At 39.4% G+C, this 20,786-nt stretch overlaps 1 protein-coding gene across 3 annotated transcripts in view; it reads right to left on the reverse strand.

The window, feature by feature from the left end:
- Positions 1 to 20,786, reverse strand: part of LOC121517208 (cadherin-4-like) — a 353,586-nt gene that overhangs the window by 18,175 nt on the left and 314,625 nt on the right. For all 3 annotated transcript variants that reach the window (XM_041798801.1, XM_041798800.1, XM_041798799.1), the window contains 3 exons: positions 15,789 to 15,974; positions 11,594 to 11,850; positions 2,682 to 2,824 (listed from right to left, as the gene is read on the reverse strand). In XM_041798801.1, coding sequence (XP_041654735.1) covers positions 2,682 to 2,824; positions 11,594 to 11,850; positions 15,789 to 15,974 — 586 coding nt within the window. The remainder of the gene's footprint in view (positions 1 to 2,681; positions 2,825 to 11,593; positions 11,851 to 15,788; positions 15,975 to 20,786) is intronic.

The following is a 20,786-nucleotide window of genomic DNA, read 5'->3' on the forward strand; positions in this document are numbered from 1 at the left end:
TAATACTGCATTACATTACATTATATCTTTTAACGACTGATAAACAAATCTGAAGAAACCTGAAGGACAGAAATGAGACATCAATGAGGTTTTGTTGATTTGATTAAGTATTTTTCAAAGTTGTTGAAAAAGGACTTAGCAAGAAAAGCATCATTTGATCTTAACTAAAAATGACACAGTTAATTTTACAGTACGGCTTATTCTCGATCTTCAATGCAAACTTAGAAGTCATTTAAACCTCCTCCAAATTGTAACTAAACACCGATTAGATCCTGATATTGTCTGATCCAGACTCAAATAGCTAGATCAGGCATCATGACAATGGGCTGATCCATAGAGCTGATCCTTGAGGCTGATCTATACAGCTAAATTCTAAATTATCCTGTATTTATAGCAAGCATATGGAAACTAACAACAAAAGGCTAAGCAATTTCAATGTATTTCACGCTTGTAATGCTTTTCATTTAACAGCAAAATTAAAAGATTTATGAGCTAAAAACTTCCCCACAGATACTTGGAGCTATGACATAACAGCACAGGCTTCAATTTTGTACAGGTCACACTAAATTTTAACTAGTGTTATGATTTTCAAACCAGTAATGGAAATACGTCTGATACTGCTGAAAATGTGGGTATTAGTAATGGCGAGTTTATGCACTGATCCAATACATTTTTGTTTAACTATATATATATTCCTTTATTTAGCCTTACTATATATTAGCATTATAAATAACTAAAAAAAAATTGTCTTTGCTGCTTGAGAACACTAGCTGTTGCAGTGTCTCACTGATGCTATCCATGCCTTCGTAGCCCAGATGAAAGCTTTGATAGTGAGCCTTGAAATCAGGTGACTTTTTAAGGACTTTAAAGGTCAAATCCACACAGGTAGATCTGATATTGAACATCTTTTTTATCAATCTTTTTATTCAATTTTCAGTCATTTATTGCTGCTGGGTTGAATGACAATGGTAATATTGTTTTCTTGAAAGCTTTGTGAGGGGCTGTCAAACTGTGCATGCTTTAACATGCAGATCCTTATGGAGACTGCCTGAATAGCTTACAGTGGAGAGACATAGAGACAGAGAGCCTGTGATGTGGCCCTCTGTGTCATTGATAAATTAATATCTTGCAGTTAAACCAAAATAATGTGACGGTTTTCAACAGCACAGTCAGTCCAGAAATTTTACTCTAGTATTGGATCGGTGCAAGCCGATAACCAATGCTCTGGTGTCCGATTTGGTATTGGGAGGAAAACAAGTTATTGCAACATCTACCATGTTAGCTGCTATCAAGGTACTGCTTTATCAGTTGATTGACATTTTGAGAGACAATGCTATCATCATGAAAAAGAATGGACAAGAAGGAGAGCTCAGTGAGGGTTTAGCAAGAGGCATTATGCTATTGCAAGTGGTACACAGATTATAGGACGGATTGTAATTATTTCAGTTCTTATTTATATAACTATTTTAAGTTGTGATAACACTTTCTAATAGTAACAACACACTTTTGCCAACAATAAAGCATAATTAAAGCATTAGCAAATGCCTAACTAATCATCTACACAGTATTATTAAATATATGTAATTTATTAGCAATGCTGTAAGTGCTTATTGATATAGAGCATTCCTAACCCTAACAATCACCTTGACCCTAGCTTTAAGTGTACTAATGCTTTACTAATGCATCAACAAAGCATTAGTAATTGTGTTTACAGACTATAAATTAGTTAATAATACTTTGTAGATTATGGGTTCAGTATTTATTAATGCTTCAGAAAGTGTGACAATATCATGTTTGATATGGTTCCAGCACTTCAAAAACTTAAATCTAATTATGTGTATTTGTCTAATTTCTGGTAAAAGTTACCTAAATATGCTTATTTGAAGCCACATTCACATACAAATTTAGATGAGAATCTTAAAATAAGGCCTGAAAGCATTGTTATAAGTAGAAATGTCTGCCAAAGGGAGAGGCAATTTGTTCTTAGTGCCTACAAACAAGGTGTACAATCTTATTATGATGGTACATCTCATTTCAACTGTTTAATTTAGATAATACCTGCACTAATTAAATTAGATTGTGAATCTCAGTTTGCCCCATTGGCAGATAGTTTTTACTTAATGTTGTCATTGAGACCTTGTTTTTGTGATTCTTTTACTAAAATGTGTTTTTTTTGTGTAAAAATACTTAGATTTAACCCTTTAAAGCCTGAATACACAAATTATAGCCAGAAAATTCACATTTTTTGAAACTGAAATGTTATTCCACATTCTCCTGAAATCCAAAAAAATCCAAATTTCCATTAAATTTAATTTATATACTTGTATCTCATTCGATTAATAAAGGTGTTTTTGATAACTGACAATCCACTTGGGGGCATTTTTATCTTTTATCAGATTGTATTCAGAATTTATTGATCATACTGATTAGATAGAGGTATCATAAAAGTATCTATCAAATATGACACAACAGGCTTTAAGGGGTTAAGTTTAAGTTGAAGGATTGTCCAAATAAAATAAAGCTGGTGAAACAAAAATTACTGCATTTCTGACACTTGACTTTGAAAAAATAAAAATGAAAATAGCCATCTGGGAATATAGACTTGAACTGCAACCATACAAAGGGAACATTGTTGAAGAACATATCTTTGTACTAAAATATACATAGAAATAGGCTCTTACCATTGTCTGTGGCCAGAAATGTAGCTTCATAAATATTGTTTTTGACATAGATGGACTCCCGGTCGAGCATTCCTGTCGTTGTGATCTGACCATTGGTCCTGTTGATGGACAGCCAGTCAGCTGGGTCATTCAGTTTTGAATACCTAAAGGCACAAGGATTGATGGGGGAGTTAGTGCTAGCATTTCAGTGTTTACAAACAATTGTAAATGTTCTCCTGAGTCTATGCATAGATAGATTGCCTGCACATACACACTCTCAAAATCACAACAGCCTGACCTTCACACAGTTTAATTTTTCATTGACTTCTCCTCTGGTGCCTGGAGCCAGCAGTCAATTTCACCTCATTTTTCACTACTGTGTACCAGGCACTGAAGTCAATTACCTCCCTAGTTAAGCAGTGCTATAGCTGTGTGTGTGTTGCATGCACAAGTTTTAGGCTTAGCTGGTGAAGGCCAAACTCCATACAGTACATGAATGTTTTAGTGCTTGTATTTCTCAAAAATGTCAGTGTGTGTGTAGGTGAATTTGTATACAGCATGAAGATAGCATTGATAGGATCTTAGTCCTGATCGTCAAACAGAAAAGTGGATGTGGTAGCAGGTGGTGACACTCCCCCCTGGGATAAAGGGCAAGGGAGGAACAGGGGATCATCTCCAGGATTGAATCCCAATCTCCCTCTGATCTAACTGTTCTTGTTTCACTGGCTTTTGTAGCTTTGGGCTCATTCCACACTTGCAATTCTATCTGATCTTTCTCGACCTGTGCCGCCTCCCCTCATCTTGCTGTGCTTTTGTATTCATACATTTTCTTATCCCCTGCCTGTATCTCCTCATCCTTGTCTCTTTCTGTGATACACAGTTCATCAACTGCAACCTCTTTCGACTGCGGTTTCACTTTTGTGTGTAGAACATCATCCGTGGACACCCTAAGCCTACAAAACAATTTGATTTCGTTTACTGAATGTCAGTCGGGGCAATAAGGCCACACTGCTATGCAACATGCACATCCAGCTATAAAATCAATCCAAATTGAAACAGATTTGGCCTAAACCTTGCTTTTATTTTCCTTGAACTGTACAGTGCTCACCGTCATTGTACAGCCCACTTGTTTATTAACTTTGAATACCACATGTACTTCTCTACTTAGACAGCAGAGAAAGAAAGCCCAAAGGGGTGGGTGGCAGGAAGGAGGGGGTACAGGGAGTATAATCTCTCTCCTGCAGTGAGGACGGTGGGATTTTCCCAGCAGGCAATAGGCATGATCCCAGGCGTAGCGCAGTGCGGGGAAGAGGATCACAGAGATGACATTCCCACACTCTACACGTTTTCACACAGACTTGCCAAGCCCACAGCCACTAACTGGTGGACTGTGAAATCACCACAAGAGCCACAGTGAGTCTGTCACAGTGGGAGGAGGGATAAAAGAGAGAAGGAACTGATTGGGAATGGGTGGGAGAGGAAAGGTGATAATGTGGAGTAGTAGCATGGCCAAATGATCTGGTTGTAATATCCTTGTTAACATTTACTAGATACCTCATGTTTAAGCAGAAATAAAGACAACCAAACTGCTCTTATCCTGTGCCAGGGGACATATCTGTTGGTTTACCCTTACAAAATGGCTCACTTTCTGTCAGGGCTAAGAGGAAACAACATATTGTGTTGAATCACCCTGTCCAATGTTGAAAAGGTCAAATCTTGCTTGTTCAGTCTGCACACAAACAGAAGTTAGCTCAGGAAAAATAACTACGTGAAGTCGAAACTCTTTTTACACTTATTATGGCTGATATAAAATGGGTTGCTAAGGCTGAACTTCCCTTTCTTATACAACAAAGACAAGAGAATTATTCTTTGTAAAATATGTGGCAGCTTTTTTAATGATGGAACCTCGCGTATCAATGGAACCAAATACTTTATAACCTGACGATTACAAGAAATGAAAGCAGCATCTCTAAATGTGTTAAGCATCCTCTCCCTTGCACATTAGTATAGACCTTTTGCATCTGTAACATCTGGCCCTGCCCCTATATGGATGGAAAAAGTGCATATTACTCACTAGATGCCAGTGCTAAATAAATACTGCCATAGTTGAATACCTCATGTAGTGCACACTTTGTACAAAGAAAGTTTAGGAAGCTTGATATGTCAGTATAAGATGCATGCAAATCATTATATAAAGCATTTTACAAGCATGTCACAATTGCAGCAGAAACTCTGAATGGTCAGGTCAGGGCAGGTATGACAGCAAATGTCTGTTTGGCACCTTGCCGAAGAGAGAGGCACACTGCCTACTTATTAACCGACCACAAATGGCACAGATCTACAAAAATAGGTCTCTTGAGGGTTGGTTTACTAATTTGTTTGACCAATGATTTAAATTCCTTACTTTGATCCTATTTGTCATACAAACACCAGCTTGATGTGCAAAGAGGCAAGAAAAAACATAAATATGACAAGGCCCTACGCGCTGTAAGTGGGCTGCATATAGGGAGTGGTGGGCCTGTGCCAGGTCCATGCCGGATCTCTTCAAGTATCTTCCCAGCAGACCTCTCCATGACATATGTAGCCAACACCAGGCCTGGTCCAACCCTCTTGATCCCAGGCACACAGTTTGCGATGAGTTGGATCTGGCCTGGGTAAGTGTGCCAGGCCTCACAAGAGTGACTGAGAGGACCTGAAAGGGGCCAGTGCCAATACTGGCAAATAAGAATTAGGATTTAAAATATAACTCTCTTTACTGATGACTTTCACTAATTGAGATGGGCAAAACAGAAAGAGCACTCACAAGTGATGCTCAGCATTAATTCATGCAGGACACAGTAGTCATCATAATCAGATGATCCTAATTATCGCCTCCCAGCTCCCACAGCCAATAACAGCTCTTTCTCTCAACACAGCGGTATATTTGAATATGACGTTCTTCTCACTAACCCCTGCTTGCATTAATGCTGATGCACCATGCTGCTGCTGCTACTGGCAAAGCTTCACCTCCTCCACCCCAACCTCTTCCTTATAGCATAACACATGTTGCACCCTTGTTCAGATTCATGCTACTATGGATTAATTCCTTTTGAACTAATTTTATTGCATTCAAAACACATGGTCATAAATTTGTTTATCCATATGGGGTTTTCTTGCCATGTACATTATCCTATTTATTTCACCTAAATACACTTGGAATGTAATTGTGAACAAAAACGCATAGTGAAGACTAATGCCAACATGGCACTTCCATTGTTGAAATGAATGCAATCACAATGTTAATTCTGTTAGCACTGTCCACTATGCATTAGTATCAGCCTAACTGACATCCCAGTCAGTCTGTAAGAAATTGCACCCCTACTTGAGAATGCACCAGCTGACTCTGATGTTAAATATAAACAGCTGTGCTTTCCTCTCATTTAGAGAAATCACCCATATCCCATTATCAGTCTAACCATCAGGCAGGTAAGGCGGATAAGTTTCCTATCACTGCTAATCAAAATCTCCAACTAAATTCACTGTGTAATATTGGTGAGGCTCAGGAGTGGTCTCAATAAAACAGAAACCGAACCCAGAACATATTGATCATAAGAAAACAAAGATTATCACATTTTTAGGAGAAACTTTAGGAGCTAGAGTAGAGAAGAAATTAAATCGGCATAGGCAGATATCTCAAAAGTTGCCCGAATAAAAATGAACTGTAACTGTTGAAGAAAAGTTCTAAAATAGGATTTTTTTTGTCATTTGGTTTTCCTGACCCTTTAAAATGAGTAATAGACAGAAAAATCTGAAAAAAAGAAAAAACACAGTGCTGAGTACGGGGTCTATGAGTGTGGGCAAGAGGTTTTTTCCATAATGGGCTATAAAATACCGCCAGAGCCCATTCTTTCCTTGGCCACAGTGCATGATAGCAAGGGTGACTGTGTGCTCTCTGATGATAAAAGCCATAACACAAAGGTTTGTTCACAAAGCAAAGTGCTCTGTCCACCACCACACTTTAATTAAAGTCTCCTAAACAGCCCTCTGTGCAGGTTTAATAAACCTTACATGAAGCAAATGAAGTCCTGAATAAACTGTTCTTGCTGGGAAGCTCATTTCCAACACGGTGCATAGACAATCCACAGCATTATTATTTCTGGGTGAAAGAAAAGACTCCAGATAGGTTAAGGGCAGAATGTGGTTGGCTTTAAAACATTTTTACTTACTTCACTTTTCTGATGGCTCCGGGTAAACAACGGGGCCACTCTGGCCATTAGAATAATGATTGTGGAAGCAGCCGCAGTGTTTTTGTTTACAAGTCCTACTGTCAACAACATTACTTCCAGCAATTGGCAGCCCCCTTGCTTACTTTTTAATGAAGTGTTATGCCAATTTTTTGTCGTCTTGGAAAGGTGAACAGTTCTTGTTTACTCTAGTGTTATTTTAGAATAAAAATCTGGTTCAACTTTTATATTCTATGTGAAAGTTTTACTGTTCCTTCCTGCGTTTTATGCTGTAGTCTTCTCTCAAAGTTTCTCTCATTTGGGAGTTGGTTGGGTGGTGTGTGAGTATTGCTGGATGCATGATTAGGCCTGGCAGGTTAGTGATCTTAGCAAGCAGCAGGGAGAGGAATGACATTTATTTTTCAAGCCCCTGACCCTGAGGATGAAAAATGCATGTCTCAAGCTAAGCCAGAGCGGTTTGGGTAATCATTTATGCTAGCGTCTCGAGTCCCATGTCTCGACCTCACTGGTCGGGTGTCTGACAGGTGATGCACGATGCCTCACTCTTCCTCCCCTCCCTCTGGCTTAGCCCGGTCCAAACCTCCACCTCCACAGCCCCAACAGGACTCTGTCAGCTTGTCCCTCTTTTGATAAGCACCTGTCAAGTTCAAACCTTGACCTCAAGTCAGCTCGCCATACTTAGCTCCCTTCTGCCAGTCCCTCAGCTCTTTTTTCATTTTATTTTGGACTTCAACAGCACCTTCTAAATCTTCTTATTGCCTTTCTTTGATTTATGCATCAATGACATCGATTTACAAATAAGACAGCTCTTTTTAAAGTGCAAAGACATATGCCATGAATTAATGGCAACAAATTGTGTTGTGCTATTCAAATGTCTCCCTGAGGCTACCATGTCAATTGTGATTCATAGAGTTTGGACTTATACACACTTTTGTGAGACAAAAATTACAGAGTATAAGTCAACATGGTTTTCACTGTTTGGCAAGACTGATCCCTTTCTATTTCTCATCTACTTCTCCAAAATACTAAGACTTCAAGAGACAGAAGGGAGGGCTGTGATTAGTGTCCTTACATAACAGTTGAGTAGATACCTTTTATGGAACTGGTGTAAATCCGGGGGATTGATAGTGATCCTATCCAGATGGATCTAAATGAATGAGCTGGATGATTTGCCATCTCAACAGTCGTGTCTCCTTGCACAGTGAGAGCAAAGGAAAGACACTGAGTGTGTATTTGTGTTCAAGAGACTGTGGAAATACCTCGGTAATGGTTGTAAAAGGATAACTTAATTCCATGATTTAAAGTATCGCAGTGTGGCAGAGGTCGAGGAAAACCATGGAGACATCCAAAGAGGTCAAAGGGAATTCAACAGGGAGAGAGGATGAGAGAGAGGGAGCGTGAGCAAGAGAGGGAGGGAGTGCCCAGCTGGCGACTTTGGTGTCTCGCAAAATTATAATATACACCCAATTTACTCTCATTTGCAGGGAAATTAGCTGGGAAATTTGTTTATATCTTATCCCCGGAGAAAATGGGAGGGAAAGTGCTGCTGGTGTAAGGGTTGGAAAGTGGTGTATTAATGTCACTGCACACAGCTATGTTATTAAACAGTTATAAAATATGAGGGGAAACTGGCCCACATGTGGGTTTTGTCATTGGCTCACAGTGCTTATATTTGAAGCTATCAGTACTATCAATTATTCTTGGCATTGAGGTCAAATGATTCATTAAAAAAAGCACAGCAGTCCACTTATCCAAGGTATTTTAGTGATGTCATACATTATGTTATAGGCATTTTGCATCAGTACAAGAGAAGAATTCGAGACAGGAAATAAAGACAATGGTATATCTTTCTCTATGAGGCCATTTTACATTAATTGTCTTCTTATATATGCTCCATAATGACTCCAAAAACTGTTGGTAGCTGTAACCTTCGATCTCATGGATTCATCATGAATGAAATTCCTCAAAATTGCTCTGTCTTTGGTAAAAGAGCTTTTAATGTTTTTTCTCCATCATCTTAGTCTGAGCTACAGGGTGATATTAAGCTTGAGTGTTGCATTATTTTAGGGCATTAGTTCCCAACCCAGGGTCTAGGAACCCCTAGGGGGGATGCCAAAGATCTCAGGGGGTCGCAAGGTTTTGTTTGCTCTGAGGTTGTTAGAATTAGACTGCCACATATTAACTAAGATCATGGTAAAACTTAAGTTAAATCGTAGAGGGGGCTCTGGTGAGTAAACAGAAATAAACAGAAAATCTGACAGAAAATGTATAACTTTTTCAGACCTATTTCAAGACCAAATTTTAAGATTACTGCATCTATATTTTCTAACCTGTTACATCAAAAACACAGTTATTCATGATGAGAAAATGACAAAAATGTGTCAACAAAGAAAAGAAGGTAGTATTTGTACGGTAGTATTTTTCATAATAACATGCAAAAGAGGCTTATTATACCTTAAGGAAGCTGCCTCCTAAAAGTAGTTGTAACACAATGTAGAAGTACATATAGTATTTACATGTTTTGCATTGCAGTTAAAGCTGCATTTGGGTTTAAATAACAAAAATACAAGGTATAACTGCCCATTTCATGATACTTATGATACTCTTTAATACTCTGATACTCTGATTTTAGAGCATTTCAAAGCCAGCAACCTCTTCAGATTACTCTAAAACAACTGAGACTTTACAGTCTTTGATTTAAGATTTTTCAATACTTTTTAAAAGCTTTACTTTAGGCTAAATTGCACCGCTAGAGTTAGGGGACAATGTACATACATTTTTTTCTACTGAAAGCTGCTAACATGTTGATTGATGTAACCTTATTGTTATGTTGTGTTTTTGTCATATGTGGGGAACTTATCATGCTGCTGTCTTGGCTAGGTTGTCTTTGTGAAAAAAGATTTTTGTGTTTCAGTGGGGAAAAAAGGTTAAATAACTATATATATGGAGAGAGTACGCATTAAATAGGGCCAGGATCAGGGATGGAACTACTGACCAGTCCAACAAGCAGGCCCACCCAAAGTAATGGCTGGGCGCCTGGAAACCCTGTAAATGGGGTCCTCCCTATGATTTTAATTATATCAGTGCATAAAAATCAGAGAGACTATGGCCTGTGCAAACAGGCCATAGTCAGTTTTTAAAGCTTATTGTAAACAAGTTGAAAATCCAGTTATTGTTGTGGTCAAATTCTATAACAATTGATTTTCTCGTCCTTTCTTTTTTGGCATCCTCAATCTTTCTGCAAGTCCTGGCATGGCTAACACTGACTTTACTGGATGGACAATTACATGCCATCTGTGCGGCCATCTTGTAAATAAATAAATAAAGGCTAATAAAGCTTTAAAAAGAAGTGATTTACTTTTTGAAACAGGCAACTGGAAAACATGGAATTTTGTTGCTTCAATAGTATATGGGTATCAGCCTAGGTTACATTTTAGATGGACCAAAGCCCCCCCGCCCCCTTATGGACGGCCCTGGTAACAAGGACTATATCCTCTGTGTATGGGTACCTGCATTTCCTACTGACCGGTGCCCTGTTTGTACTAATTTAGACTGAAAGTATGATCTTTTCCCCAAACCTTCTTTTTAATGCCTGAATATATTGGGGTGTTTCTGTGCCTTAACACGGCAAAATAAAACTGTGTTGTGATCTTGCTATGTAAAGTAATTGTTGCATGCCAAGGAGTAGTAATTAGAAAATGTTTCTCAACAAGCTTTATTTTTTCATTGTAACAGAATTTTGTTTATTTGTTATGAATATCGTGACAGTTTAATTTCAAAGTACAGTAATGTGTCTCATAATTACTACTGCTGCAATAAGTTCATCGCCTTGCAAATGCTACTGACACTGTAGGGGTACTTGTCACTTTCAGGCTACTGGCTGTAGTTAACAAATCATGAGTGAACTGTACTGAAACATGTATGACTAAGTGTCTTTGCCACATTAATACACAGCAAAATAAAAGTAACAGATCACCTTTACCTCAGTTTGAAATGCTGTAATGCAGTCACTGCTACCATCAAGTTGACAGCAGCTTTGAGGAAAGGCCTGCTGGTCATTTAAAGGTTGGTTTACATTTAAGATCCAGAGAGGCTTAGTGTAGAAAAAAACACTGCAGGTGGACATAATGCTGTGTCAGGCATTTGGGCTCGAGCCAGCTGTTCTCTTTATTCTCCCCCTCCCTTGCTCTATTCTGCTCTCTCCCTCTCTCTCTGTCTCTCTTTTCTGCTATGAGTCTGTGTATGTGTACCTACCCGAATGTATGTGCTCATGCAACCTGCAGAAAGCACACACGTCTTATTACCCTAGAGGCTATTGCTCCCTATTAACCTTACCCTCCCTACCCAGAGTTCTTCACTGGCTCATAAACTTCGCACAGTAAGACTTGAGAGATGGGTGATGCCAAAATATAGTACCCTTGTTGGACTTTGACCCCTCACTACTGATATGTAACCTATCCAAGAGGCTTTTTAGTCCCCTTTAAATGTATAGAGGGATTTCTGCCAGGCTTTTACTTACAATGTATAGAGAGCAAGACTTTCAACAGACATTACTTTCTCAGGTCTGGAGACAAATTGAACTTATCTTATCAGATCTGAAATGATTTTCCACTGGAGGCAAATTAAACTAAGGCCATGCTGTTGAAATGTCAGAATTTGCCCTTTATGGGGACTCATTCAGTAGCCTGATGTATTGTATTTACTCTGTACCTGATTGTCTGCTGCATCTGTAGTCGGTCTGGATCTGAGGCTGAGAAGGTCGTCAGGCTGGTGCCAGCGGGGACGCCCTCCTCAAAGCGGATGTGCTTGGGGTTTGTTGGGAAGTAAGGAGGCTCGTTGACATCCTGGACAGATATGGTGACCCCAGCTGTGGACTGGAGTGAAGACTGGATGCCACTGGCTAGGTGAGCCTGGTTGGATACCACCACTGTCAGCATGAAGGCGCGATTCATCTCAAAGTCTACTGGCTGTAAGATGGAAGGAAATTAAAGACAGAGAGTGAGAAGAGAGTCAGAATAAACTTAATTTGTTTGAACATAATTGAGTAGTTGTCTGAGTCTTTATATTGCATAAAAAGACATAGATAATTTGATGATCATGAAATCCAACAACCTGCACACCCAGATAGATGGTTTCATGTATAAAACCTCATAGCGACTGCCAATACTCTGTGTTCTGGGGGGTGACTGGACATACATTCTGCCTGTCACATTCATTATGGGCCGATCAAAGCAGAAAGACATAGTGGACATGTACAGTCCTGGTGCTATCATTGTTCACCACCAGTGGAACCAGTTGGTGAATTAAACTCATGTTAAAACCAGATGGAAGAAGAGCAGAAATTTTTCACCAAGAAAAACTTTCAGTGCAATTCTTCACTCTTGTTTAATAAATGTTTTACTTGTACTTTAAAAGACTTGTACTGTAAATCCAACTTATTACAATATGGAAAATTGTTCATAAAGCTACATGTTCCTCACCCACTACAATTTTCCCTGTTTTCTTTCACATGGATTTATCTTGAAAATACTTGACAATCAAAGTAGGCCAATTTAAGTGGCAACAAGTGAAGGTAATAAAAAAGTGCAAACTCAACCAGGAAGTCCTCTTCCATCATATTCAGTGTGCCATCCATTGTGTATTGTGGTTGTTCCCCACAAGTGACTTGTCTAACTTAGTAACTTCACTCATGGTGCAACAGTGTCTAATTCCCACATGCATTCTGGGAAAACTCTGCAGATTAAGGGATGATTGCCAAATAATCTAAGTACAGTGACAAAATATACTTAAAGTGGTTGATTACTGTTTACTTTAGACTAAAAATGTGTTACATTATCTTATAAAAACAGAGCAGAAATAGCTGTTTTTAATTTTTAAGTTAACAAAACACATTTTTTTCAATAAACTTTAACTGTTCAGTTTTACAGTGCACCATGGCCATAGCTAATAGCTCTCCTGAGCTGACACTAATTGGCTCCTCCATTCTCAGACTCTCGCTTGAGATTGAAACTTTGTAAGAGGGATCTGCCTGATGACAGACTTTGAATCTGGTCATTCCATTGGCTTTGCAAGGTTAGAAAATGTTCTAATTTAACACGTTATGAAGAACAAGTGTTTATTTCTGTTCTAATTAGTCAGTTTAACATCTTGTATCAAGATACCGCAAACATATGAAATCGAATGTTTATGTTTCAAACAGTTACAGGCAATATCATGAGAAATAACCTCAGAACAACCACTGCCGAGGCCGAACAAAAAACGTTTCACTGTGTAGTAATTTTGCCATTTTTTAGTACACACAATCGTCTCTTAATTTTTGCAAGGAAAAGGTAAATATTCTTAATCTAAAACATTTAATACATTTGTTTTTAAACCACAGTTTTAGTATGATTTTAGAGGCAAACAAAACAGAGAAATAACATTTTCTCTCATCCTGTACGGTCAGAGATTATTACTGCTGTTAGAGGCATTATTATCATCCTTGCCTTTTATGAGCGAACCATGTCAAGTGTTCAAGCACAGGGGCTGTACTGTAAATATTATGCTCATTAAAGTGTTACAACCCCTGTCAACATTTCTCTTTTAGCCTGGGGAGTAAAACGCTGAACCTTGTTGATGATAAAGGACACAATAAATGAACAGATGCCGTGTCAAGTGGTCCCCTGATGAATGGTACCCATATTCTATCCAAACAACTCACCAACACACATAAAGACTCATACACAGCAGGGCTTAGTCTATTCATAGGGGCTGTCATGACACTGCCTCTTGAGTGAGCGTGTGTATTTGTGTGTTTATGTGTGTACTCTACAGGGGGTTTTGCCGGCTGAGCCTAAACCAGAGTGACAGTTGTGTGCTCCCCTAATGAAGACTACACGATCAGGTTCAAATGACAACAACAACCGGCGAGGAAATAAAGAGCAGAACAAATACGCTGCTTGCAGGTTCTGCTGCCACATCTCTCAGTGGGTGGATGATGATTACCGTCACAAGTCTGGTGTCTGTGGTGTTTGATGGTGATGTTAATAACTCTGAGCACCTCAGTGCATTGTTATGAGTGGCCAGTTTGCCAACACAGCCCTGTTGTTTCAAGAATGTAGTTTTAATCAGGCAGCTTTGTTGACGAGGGCAGTGGAGCGGATGCATTTCTCCTGTACTGAGTAAATGTAAGCACATGGATGTGTATTCGTGTGTGACCCCATGTTGCACTGGGAACAAATTTACAGGCAAACCACGCTCAAGGCCCTTTGATCTACAGCCAGTGGTATTCTGAGCACAGGGAGGTCTAGAGTATAGCTGTAGGCTAACTAAAACACATATACACACTCAGACACACACACCCTGAGGGGAGCCAGAGGGGTGAGAGGTCAATAACACGGCTTCCATCTTTTGCCCATGAGCCATCCCATCTTACATCTCCCCTGCATCGCTTCACTCGTTCCTCTCCTTTCCTTTTACTTAATTTGTTCCGCCGGTCTCAAACTCCAACCTACCTCTGCCTCACGCCCTGAGATCTATGCTCTCTGCTGTCTAAAGCTCTCGATCCTCGAAAATCTGTCTTCCCTCCTCTCTACCTCCCTTGTCATCTTCCTTGTTTATCATAAGCTGTGATTTACATATCTTAATGACTCGTTGAAACCAAGTGGCTCTGTTTGTGTGTTTCCAAGCGTGCTTGTTTGTCTATGAGCTTTATTACTGCGCGACTAAATGAGAATGTGATTCATAAACTCCCTGGAGAGGTGTGTAAATGTGTTACATGTTCTGGTTAAGACCTCAGCCCTTGTTTACAGGGAAGCGCAGGTCCCCTGTGGGAGACTCAAGCATACCTGGGTGTCAATTTGATCCGCCTTGCCTCGGTAAAAAATAAGAAATCCCGATTTATTACCTTGTTATGACTTCTTGACTTCACCTATCAGAGCTTTTCTGATGCGGCCATTCTGCCTCCCTTTCTCCAGAGCGAGCAGAGGCCCCTCTGTTTACTTGAGACAGTCTATTTCTTGTTTTTCTTGTTATTCTCTCCCAGAGGGTGTCCTGTCTCTCATTTATGATTTCCTGATAACCTCCCATGGGTCTCCATGGAAGCTTACGGCTACCGGGCTGCCTGCTGAATTTTACATCAGGGAAGAGCGAGGAATGGATTATAAAAAGCAGTCATCTAGAGATAATGAAGAGAAGCAAAATGCCAATGCTCATTGCTCAGGGTGCTGTGGGAATTACATCGAGATGTTATTGCTACTTTTTAAACATTATTGTAGAACATGAGGTGTGGTTTTCAGGAGGCAGACACACAAGGAGAGTGCCCCTGGATCCTCAGGGTCACGAAAAACAAACAAGTTATTTCCATAAAACACATGCAACATGATACGGACATTTACAGTGAGCCACTCTGGTGTGAAAACCAAACAGGGCATTCAACGAACGGAACGGGAAACAAATCCACATATAAGCCAAATCTGTTGTCAGTGTTTCTTATTTTTCTGTAAAATCCTTCACACAAACTCTAACACTAACATAGCAGGTTGTTACAAGGCATGGCTTTGTTGTTGCTGCCGTTTACCACAGCAGCCAGAACATTATGAGTGTATAAAAACCGTTGCCTTTGTAATTGAGAAATCAATACCTAATTTGCTACAGTGGTCTAGCCAGCCATTGTGCTAAAGTCTGTGTGTGAGCGTATGAGCTGCTCCTGAAGGGCGCAGCGGCCTCCAATCCCTCATGTGGACACAAAGGGGCATCTGAAAGGCAAAGACCCCAGCCTGTCCCCATTTAACTCTCTAGTCTATTATTATTGCTTGTGCTGAAGTCCAGAGGGGATCTGACAGACAGTACAGAGAAATAATAGACACTTTGTCTTCCACTCTGACCTCTATAGAAGCAGAGACGGAGCATGTTCTGATAGTCTTACCTTCACTACAGTGACCATGCCGTCATTGCTAACTGGGTCTGTGCGAATGGTGAAGTGGCCGGATGGGTCCCCGCTGATGATCCTGTAGACCGCATTCCAGTTAGGCGAGTGGGGCTGGTCTGCATCTATCACCGTCAGATTAGCCACCACAACATCCACCCGGTTCTCTGGGACCTCACCAGAAAACTGCAAATAGTAGAGTCAAATGTCAGCTTCTGAATGTCTTTATGCTTTGAGTGTAGCTAAGGTCGCTAAGGACACACTGGGTTGTCTGAAAGTGGCAAATTTGTGTCATACACTTACACCTTACACAAACACCTTGGAAATCTGGGTAAAATTAGTCAATAATGGCGATCCAGGCATACCCAAAATAAACTGAATACTGTGTGAAAACCATTTTGAGAACAAGCACATTAAAGGTGTCTTTTGAAAGACAACACTGACACTAACACTTTCTTCCCAAACTGTCAGACTTACTGTAGTCCATACTGGTATTAACCTTCTGAGCCCTAAGCTGTTTATAACCATTTCAACCATGGTAGTAATGTCACTTGAGTTTTTAAAAGTTATAGGAATTTAAAGACAAAAGAAACTAAATGGAAAGTAAAACTCAAAGATATTCATGTGTGACACACAGTAAGTAATAATGACTACGACTATTTTTTGCACAAACTTGTTCTCCAATCTCCTGGGGACCAAAAAGTGAAAAAATAGCACGGAACAGCCTGCCATTGGTTGTAACAGCCCTGTCACAATGCACTGTGGTATACAAAACAGACAACATGGCAGACAGCATTAGCAGCTAGCTGCAGAAACTATAAAAAAACGGATTAAAAATAGAAAAAAATACATTCAGTTTCATTGTTGCAGATTTGATCTTTAAAGTCATCCCTGGAAAGTCACCCAAATTTCAGGCTTGCTAGAAAAGCATCCAAAGGGCTACGAAAGCATAGTGTCAATGAAAAAGCAAAACTGAGGGCTTTCAAAAGGAAAAAAACGAAGTGGCTAAGATTAATGGTTCCAAAGCTCTTTAACTTTTTAATATAACAATCGTCAGTCTCAGAGGGTGCATGTATAACAAAAAAAAAAAAAAAAAAAAAAAACCTTTTTTTTTTCCCTATCTCAATTGTCCTTGTAAAACAGAGGCCTGTAGCTGGGAGGTATTAGCTGGAAAACTCAACTGGGACAAAGTATGAAGCCTTACCTACTTCAGGTTCAACAATAGAACAGAAAATATGTATTTTACACCTCTATTTCTGAGGAAAAGTTCAGGCATTTTCAAAGTGGAAACCCCAAAAAGGACCCTTGTTAACCATGGTCATTTACCTTCAATAAAAAGGTTGCTACTCCTAAATGCTTCAGCATACGGGCATCATCTTTGGCTCTTTGGAAAGGTAAAACTTGAAGGAATCCTATCCATATTTTAGAATCACTATGACTCTGTCCGAAACCACTCACTCATTCCCTACTCCCTATCAACTATATGGTGAGCAGCATATAGTGGACTATATAGTGGGCTCAACTGCAAAACACAAAAATGATTTGGACACCACTCCTGCTGCGAACCATGATGTCATCCCTGTCTCACAATTGAAATGGTAAGCAACAACAGCTTGTAGATTTTGATGACAACGGCTGAGGATCGAAATTAACGGTAGAATTTCACTGAAAACTGATACTAAATGTGATGTATCCCCCCCAATAAAAAAAACTAACAGATAAAAAAGCTTGTGTCTTTCTTGGCGTAATAGTGTTCATATTTTGTGTGTAATGTAACTTATTTTTGCATAAAGATGATGGTCTCAGGTCTTGTAATCCTCAGAGTTACTCCATTTTAAATCCTTAATATTTTCTTACAGATTTGGTTAAAACCAACAAACAAAAAAGTATTAAATAAAGTTTTTATGTGTGTTCCTGTGCTTTTCTCAATTGTTTGCATGTTTGAGTGCAGCAACCGCTATGCATGATGGTAAATATTGCTGGGCTAGTGAGCATCGGTTGTTCACTACTTTTCACAATGCATTGTGGGATAGAATGAGTGCACTATATAGTGAATAACAATACTCATTCAGAATTCAGACACCAATACAAAATGGCGTATTCACTTTATAGTGCACTTTATAGTGAATAGGGAGTGATTTTGGAAACAGCCTATGAGTATTACTGGCACAGAAATATGGTAATAAATGAATTATAATGCATTATTGCAACTTTGTGCAAAAATATTGATCTCAATAAAAAAGTGTTACGATTGAGAAATATAAATATGAGTTTAACTTAGTTTGACATATCTTCCTGCACTCATATCTACATTATTAGATTCTTTTTTTTTTCACAAATTTTTCTGTTTTCATGTTATTGGGAGCATGCCAGTTCTTATATGGCTGGGGCTGCTGACAGAAGCAGGCCCGTCCTTAAAACTCAGGCCCCTGTTGGTCACTGTAGACTCTAGACAGAGTAAAGAAGGTCCCAATTAGTCAAATGAGTTGTAAATATAAAGGTCACAGGTTGGCAGCCATTTTGCTATGTAGCTATACTAATAATTGCCTGGAAAAATACATTACTATTGCAAATAAGTGGGCTGTTGAGAATGACAGTCCATGGATCTTTATGGATGTAATCATGTTTTAGGACTAACTATTCCCCTGTATTTAGACTGTGTGGACTTTTTCTGATGCTGCAGGACTGTTTTTGAATATTTTGATCAGAAGAGTATAGTTTTTTCACTTTTATTATTGTTTTTCGTTTGTTTGTAGTCTAACAAATGCATAAATTGTGGCTTCTGGTTTAATCCTGGAATGGTTAACATTGTCAGAATCCTGAGAATCACAGTTTTCTGGTGTATGGCATGTGGTGAACTTAAAATCAGTCATTTAGTAAATAACTGAATAGTTAAAAAATAATTCTGCCAACCTGCTGGTGGATTTTTAAGGGGTTAGTGATCTCTTTTAAAGCACAACTGAGTAGCAAACAGTTATCACAGTTACACACCGGTAAGCACATGCACACATGAGCGTTGTTCCACTTTCAGTGTTTCCTGCCTTTTGTGGGTACCCATGCTTGATGAGGGATGATATTTCATTCTTTTTAAAAGCCAGAGGAAGGAACGGATACGGAGAAAGCTGCCAGCATTGGGGAGAGTTAAAACAGCTGTTTGAGTGGCTTTTACTTGTCCCCCTGCTGTACAAACACATGTGCTTTGTCCTGATAAGGCTGATGAGGAGTGAGCCGCTGTCTGTCATGTGTCTGTTATGGTGGGGATTGATCAAAGCTGTGCAGGCTCAGGGGATAAAGCCCGAAAAACAGCAAGGTCTACGCCACTTCCCTGTAAAACACAAGTCTACTACAGCCCCGCCTACACGCACAACCCACCTTCTCTTCACCGACCACGTGAGGTCTGACAGCGTGCTTGTTGGCGCGTCTTCATCTCATCTGGAGGCAACAGGCATGTAGCGTCATACAGTCACCGTGTCACCATGGGTAACAAGCGTGCAAGAGCCACTGAGCTGCTTATATGAGTGTAGGATATCAAAGAGCAAAGCCCCAGACCAAACACTCCAACAGACCATAATACCCTGCCTGGCAACCATCACATCACCCAGCAAACAGCCGACAGCAGCGGGCAGATTAGGAGGCTGCGTCAGGAGAGCTGTTCAGAGACTCAATGACATTCTTAAGACAACAGACAAGTCCGGGTGGTCCTGATGCACTGCTTGCTTTGGATAAGCAGGCAGGCTGTCGTATGTTTGTGTCAGAGCAAGTGTGTGTTTGTGTGTGTGTGTGTGTGTGTGTGTGTGTGTGCTTGAGTGGTTTATTACTGTGGTTTGGTTCAAGGACTCCCCAATGCCAATCCAATAAAATAAAACTTCAGAGATGGCTCCTTGAGCTCTGAAGGGCCCTTGAGCGTCTCCTATCCCAGCAAAGAGTAACAGCTGAGGGCAAGAGTTAACCAGATCTGATGGAAGGTTTTGAAGGGTCCACTAAAGCTCATATTATCAATACACCAGTTTAAGACTTCTACTCTCATTATCTTTTTATGGGCTAGGGGAGTTGGAGGGGCTACATCAAGCATCCACAGCTCTGCTAATCAACATTTCTAACACTGATGGGCAATCCTACATGATATGGCCATTTTTAAAATTCCCTCCACATAAAACTCTTCATCATCAGTTCAATCGCTAAGAAAATATGTTTTAGACAGTTTACTCTATAAACTGTGAAAGCCTGTTTTAATAGCAACTACTGGGGATTCAGAAAGTTTGAAGTAAGCACATTTCATTGACTGAAAAAGAAATTCTGTCATCTATGATTTAGACTGCAATGAAGTACTTGAAATTTGCTCTGAGCTTGCAACTGAAGTATTGAAATTCATTAATCGTATCAAAGTTAAGCAAAGAAGGCAATGTTTGGGGTTCATGAAGATTTTCAAGAAAACAGAATTTGAACTTTAAGAAATATTTAAGTCACATTTAAGTTAACTTTCAAAGACAAAATTAAAGAGGAAGTTTATTGTAGGAGGAGCAAGATGAGGATCAACCATAGAGGGAGAAAAGGAAAGAGGCTTGGAGATATGAATATCAATTTGAATTTACATAGAGATGAGAGTGAATGCTACAGGGATCAAAAATGTCAGCCAAATGTCACCAGGATCAGGTGCTTTTCAAGATGGGTGGACAGCAAAAAAATAAATAAAAGTGTGACTTCCCAGTTTATTTGCAAATATACTCCATAGTAGAACTAAAAATCTGAGGCACCCTGATCTGATAAAACTCCTTTATTAACCAGGGATGTCTATGCATTTTGATTCACCATTAGTCTTCATCAGGAAATAATAGACAGATCGAGAACAGGTGTCATGTGATATGTCACCTGACAAAGGCCACAGTGAATCAGAAAACATTAAAAAAAAAAAAAAAAATCACAGCAGCAGACATCAAAATGCCAAAAAAATTCTTACTGTACCACAAAATGATTTACATCAATAAAAAATATATTTTA

This window comes from Cheilinus undulatus, linkage group 11, assembly GCF_018320785.1.
Source record: "Cheilinus undulatus linkage group 11, ASM1832078v1, whole genome shotgun sequence".
NCBI classification, from domain to species: Eukaryota; Metazoa; Chordata; class Actinopteri; order Labriformes; family Labridae; genus Cheilinus; species Cheilinus undulatus.